Source organism: Arachis ipaensis, chromosome B10, assembly GCF_000816755.2.
Source record: "Arachis ipaensis cultivar K30076 chromosome B10, Araip1.1, whole genome shotgun sequence".
NCBI lineage: Eukaryota > Viridiplantae > Streptophyta > Magnoliopsida > Fabales > Fabaceae > Arachis > Arachis ipaensis.
The window spans coordinates 87,850,591-87,853,999 of record NC_029794.2 but is presented as its reverse complement, the minus strand read 5'-3'; the positions used below and the strand labels follow the sequence as shown (position 1 = coordinate 87,853,999).

General features: G+C 44.9%; 1 protein-coding gene across 1 annotated transcript; it reads left to right on the top strand.

Moving 5' to 3' along the window:
• On the top strand, positions 338-748 carry LOC107620739. Its single transcript, XM_016322865.1, has one exon. The coding sequence runs from the start codon at positions 338-340 to the stop codon at positions 746-748; it is 411 nt and encodes a 136-aa protein (XP_016178351.1).

Genomic DNA, 3,409 nt, shown 5'->3' with positions numbered 1-3,409 from the left:
AAAATAGTGTAGAAAAGAGTAACAATTAGTAATTCACAGGAATTCAAAATAAACAACTCAATCTGTATCAAAGCAACATATGAACAGCAGTAACATCACAACAATATTCAAATTGCAAAACAGATTAAAACAGGTAACAAGAACGGCGCAATTATCAGGCCTAAATCCACTAGCCACATCCTAGCTACCTAACCACCTAAAATCCACTACGATCATGCATCTCTAACTATCTTAATTTGAACAAAAATCGAAAACCTAACTAACTAATCAACGGGAAAAAGGATTCAGTGTTTGGCAGAACCTGGTGGGTAGAGGAACAGAATTAGGGCACAGAGAGATGGTGTTAGTGGTGGCAGTGACGCAGCGGCACTGGGAGGCGGCACGGTGGCGGTTCGTTGGGGGCAGTGTGGCGCGACAGTTGTGGCTGTGTGGTGGGTATGGGTTTAAAGTGAAAGGGTGTTATGGGGGAAGCATTGGGGGGGGGAATGGTGGCTGGTGGGTGGTTCTGGGTGGTGGCAGCGGCATTGCGGCGGCTCGGAGACGGCACGGGGGTCGTGGAGGAGAAACGGGGAAAGAAGAAGAAGGGGAGGGAGGGGTGGTTGGGGCGTGGTGGTGGTTGGCCAAATGTCCTGGGTGGTGGCGACGGCTCGGTGAGGGAGGGGCGGTGGTGATGTGGTGGTTGGGGGTAAAGGAAGAGAGAGTGCAGAGGGGGTTTGGGGGGGTGGGTTTGGTTATGCGAAAGGGGTAGGGTTTCGTGTGGGTTGGGGTTAGGGTATTTGAATCCACGCGAAGGCGTGGGGCACGCGATCGCGTGTTTAGGGCGAAAAGGGAATCCACGCGAACGTGTCATTGACGCGATCGCGTGGTTGAGGGATAATGAAGGGGACGCGTACGCGTGGGGGACGCGTACGCGTCGCTAAGAATTGTGCTAAATGCACAATTTCAGCGTCGTTTTGGCGCAACTCTCTGTTTTCAATTAGGGGGCTAAGATTTCCATGCGACACGTACGCGTCGCTCACGCTTTCGCGTGGTGTGTGTGAAGTGAAAGTGACGCGTTCGCGTCATCGACACGATCGCGTGGGTGAGATATAATGAAGGTGACGCGTTCGCGTTACCGACGCGATTGTGTGGCCCAAATTGTGCCTAATGCACCACATCCGCACGATTCCAACCCAACTTTCTGGGCGTTGGATTTTTGACGTCAAATTGCAATCGACGCCCACGTGTGGCCCATGCGCACGTGTGGGGTGCCTTTTTTTTATGCAGGATACAAAATGCAATGATAATGTGGATGCTATGAATAATTCCAGGTTCAATGAAGATATAATAAAATAAAACTTAAGAACAAACAAAATGAAATAAAATCAAAATTAGAAAAGGAACGATCATACCATAGTGGGTTGTCTCCTACCTAACACTTTTAGTTAAAGTCCTTAAGTTGGACATTTGATGATCTTCCTGCTATGGTGGCTTGTGCTTGAATTCATCCAAAAATCTCCACCACTGTTTAGAATGCCAACAGCCTCCGGGGTCCCAAACTAGTCATGTAAAGCCCTTGAGCAAATTCAAACAGGTTTTTAGGCTCCCAGGGTGCTGAATATCAGAATATATTCCAGGATCCCAAACCTTGCTTTTGTATTCGCCTTTGTCTTGATCTATATTTTTCCAGCGGGGCGGTTTGGAAGTTGTATTCTCACCAAGATGACCAAACATCTTCCGAGACCCATTCAATTGAACTCGAAACCAATCCCTACACTTCAAAGTGAAGCGTGGAACTTTGTTGAATCTTGCATACCAGCCTAGAGCACGAACCATTTCCCTTTTACTCTTAAAGCCACAAAGAGCTCTAAGCTGGCCATCTGTTTCAAGCAAACAATATTCAAGTGGAAAAGTAAAGATAAAGGCTAAGGATTTTACCCACTTGAAATTTGTATTGGATGGTAATGGCCTTGGAAAAGGTGTTTCCAGTGGTCTTGCAAGCTCTACTCCCTTGTGTTCTTCTGTGAATTCCTCCACTTCCTTGCAAACTTCTTCAACTGCAACCACGTTTTGATCAAAGTCTTCGATATCTTCCCCATTCCTCAAGTCATAATTTGGAGGTTGAGAGAAATCTACCTCCGCATCATTTTCGTATTCACTTTGGGAAGATTCTTCAATCTCAGAGAATTTACTTGTGGATGCAAGTTCATTACTAGGAGAACTTGACTCGTGATTATCATTATCAAGGAAGCGTGCTTCTTGAGTTATTCCGTCCAGTTCTTCATAAGACACCTGCTTTGGGGGCTGTGCACTATCCTCCTTAGCATCAATTGCAAATTTCTTGACGGAATTCTCCATAATTCTGGATTCCCATGGAGGTTCAGCATCTCCTAAATCTTCAACCAATTCTTCTTCTTCGATAAATTCAGCTTTCTCCACTTGTTCCAGTACAAAATCATGCTCCTTACTGTCCATTGGAGTTTCTAGTATCTCCTTCATGCTGCGTTCTTCATTAGATTGTCCACATGAAGCCATGGGGGTTCCCTGAGTGTCCAAACATCGGGAAGGTAATCGATTAATCGCTTGCTCCAGTTGGTGAAGGGTTGCATGAAATTTTTCCACTGTTTCCTTGAATTTCTCCCTTGATTCTTGGGTTGATGGATATGGACATGGTGCATAGGGATATGGTGGTTCTTGGGAGTAATTGGATTGGAATTGGGCTGGGTATGGGTTAGGGTCATACGGAGGTGAATGGTGGTAGGGGCTTGTGAGTATGGTGGTTCAAAGCTATGTTGAAGAGGTGGTTCATAGGCATGTGATGGTGCTTGTTGGTAACTACGAGGAGGTCCACCGTATCTATTATCTTGGTATACACCTCGGAATGGCTCTTGACCATAGTAATTTGGTGTGTGTTGGTTGTCACGAAAGGGTCCACCATAACTATTGTCTCGACATGCATTGTTGAATGGTCGTCGTCCATGGTACGTTGGAAGGTGTTTTGCCTAAAGGGTTGATCAGATCCTCGTGGCTCCGTCCATCTCTGATTGTTTTGACCTTGATGCATGTTCCTGTTATAGCTTCCATTCGTTTCAACAATATTAGAACCAAACTCAAAGCGACGGGGGTGAGAACTCATAATAGCTAATAAAAATTAAAAACAAAAATAAAAACAAATAAACAGGTAAAAGGAAATATTTGTAATACCAATAATAAGGCACACAGTTGCAATTCCCCGGAAACGGCGCCATTTTGACGATCAGATTCTTGCCGGTAAAGAATTTTTATAAAAATAAATGCGTTGTAGGTATAGTTTCTAAACCAACAGAGAATCCTTTCGTACAAAAGTTTTAGTTGTCACTTAAGCAAACCCAAAAAAATTTATAACCGAAGTATTTAAACCTCGGATCGTCTTCTCAAGGAATTGCAGGGC

Excerpts from the sequence above, each read along its gene's own strand:
- LOC107620739 (XM_016322865.1), top strand. The coding sequence starts at position 338 with ATGGTGTTAGTGGTGGCAGTGACGCAGCGGCACTGGGAGGCGGCACGG.